General features: G+C 44.3%; 1 protein-coding gene across 1 annotated transcript in view; it reads right to left on the minus strand.

The window, feature by feature from the left end:
• The window catches only part of LOC119417161 (cysteinyl leukotriene receptor 2-like), a 2,429-nt gene extending 1,691 nt beyond the window's left edge, over window positions 1-738 (minus strand). Inside the window, exon 1 of the mRNA XM_037684411.1 lies at window positions 566-738. Within this exon, the coding sequence (XP_037540339.1) occupies window positions 566-738 (173 nt within the window). The remainder of the gene's footprint in view (window positions 1-565) is intronic.
• Window positions 739-1,132: the final 394 nt, after the last annotated feature.

Raw genomic sequence — 1,132 nt, forward strand, 5'->3', positions numbered from 1 at the left:
CAGACATCCACCTTGATGGACAGGATGTCCTCCTGTACTGCAGACATAGACTAAACAAAGACCTGGTCCTTGACTTGTGAAGGTCTCCTCCTTCCCTGTTAATGGAGCTCCAGTGGACGGTTTGATGTTTTCTTTGGTCGGCTGCAGTTGGTGTCCTGTCCAGGGACGTCTGTTCTGAAGGTCTAAGTCTCAGTCCATGTGAGGAAGGCCTGATCCAGCAGAGCAAGGTCGACCCTGATGGAACCGTCCCGACAGTGAAGCACGGCAGTGGCTGCATCATGCTGTGGAGATGGGAAACTGGTGGATTGAGCTAAACACAGAGATCTGAGACGGGGACAGAGGTCCACCTTCCAGCAGGACAATGTCCCTGAGCACCCCACTGAAGACCACTCTACTGATTTAAGGAGAACCAGACAAAGGTTCTGGACTGGTCCAGTAAAAGCCCAGATCTCAGTCCAGAACCTCTAGTGGCACTCAGACGTTGCTAATAACTATTAAATAATGAGACAGTCCTCACAGAGACGGAGACACGTCCTCCTGGACCTGGACCAGTTTGTGTTCTGACCTTTTTCGGATCTGGAAGAAGACGACGAGCGCGCCGGCGTTGCACAGGAAGGCCACAGGAAACACCAGGATGTAGGTGCAGATGTAGGCGCGGTACTTGAAGGCGCTGTCGTCATGGTAACAGTGGGACAGTGGTCCAACGGGCAGCGTGCTGTTGCTGACATTGGTCATCATCTTTCCTGGTAAACATGTAAAAAACCTTCTGATAAAACTTCATTTTAAAAGGATTATACAAAGAATGCACGTGTTCAGTTTTCATAAACAAAAACATAAATAATAACATTTATTTATATTCTCTGATTAACGCTGATCAGGTCCTCAGAGCTCTAACGGTGTTCTGCAGGTGAAGAGAGCCGGGTGGTGAAAACTGAACGTTTAGCATGAAAACAGAAATGTTTTTAAATGTTTCTTTTATTTATTTTAACTTTTTAATGTTTTTAAATGTTTCTTTTATTTATTTTAACTTTTTAATGTTTTTAAATGTTTTAGTTTTCAAATGGATTTTTAGCTCCTCCTCTCTCAGCTTCAACTTTAAATTAGATAGATTTGACTTCATCAGCCTCATTTG

This window comes from Nematolebias whitei, chromosome 1 (genome assembly GCF_014905685.2).
Source record: "Nematolebias whitei isolate Nwh7 chromosome 1, NemWhi1, whole genome shotgun sequence".
Classification (NCBI taxonomy): Eukaryota; Metazoa; Chordata; class Actinopteri; order Cyprinodontiformes; family Rivulidae; genus Nematolebias; species Nematolebias whitei.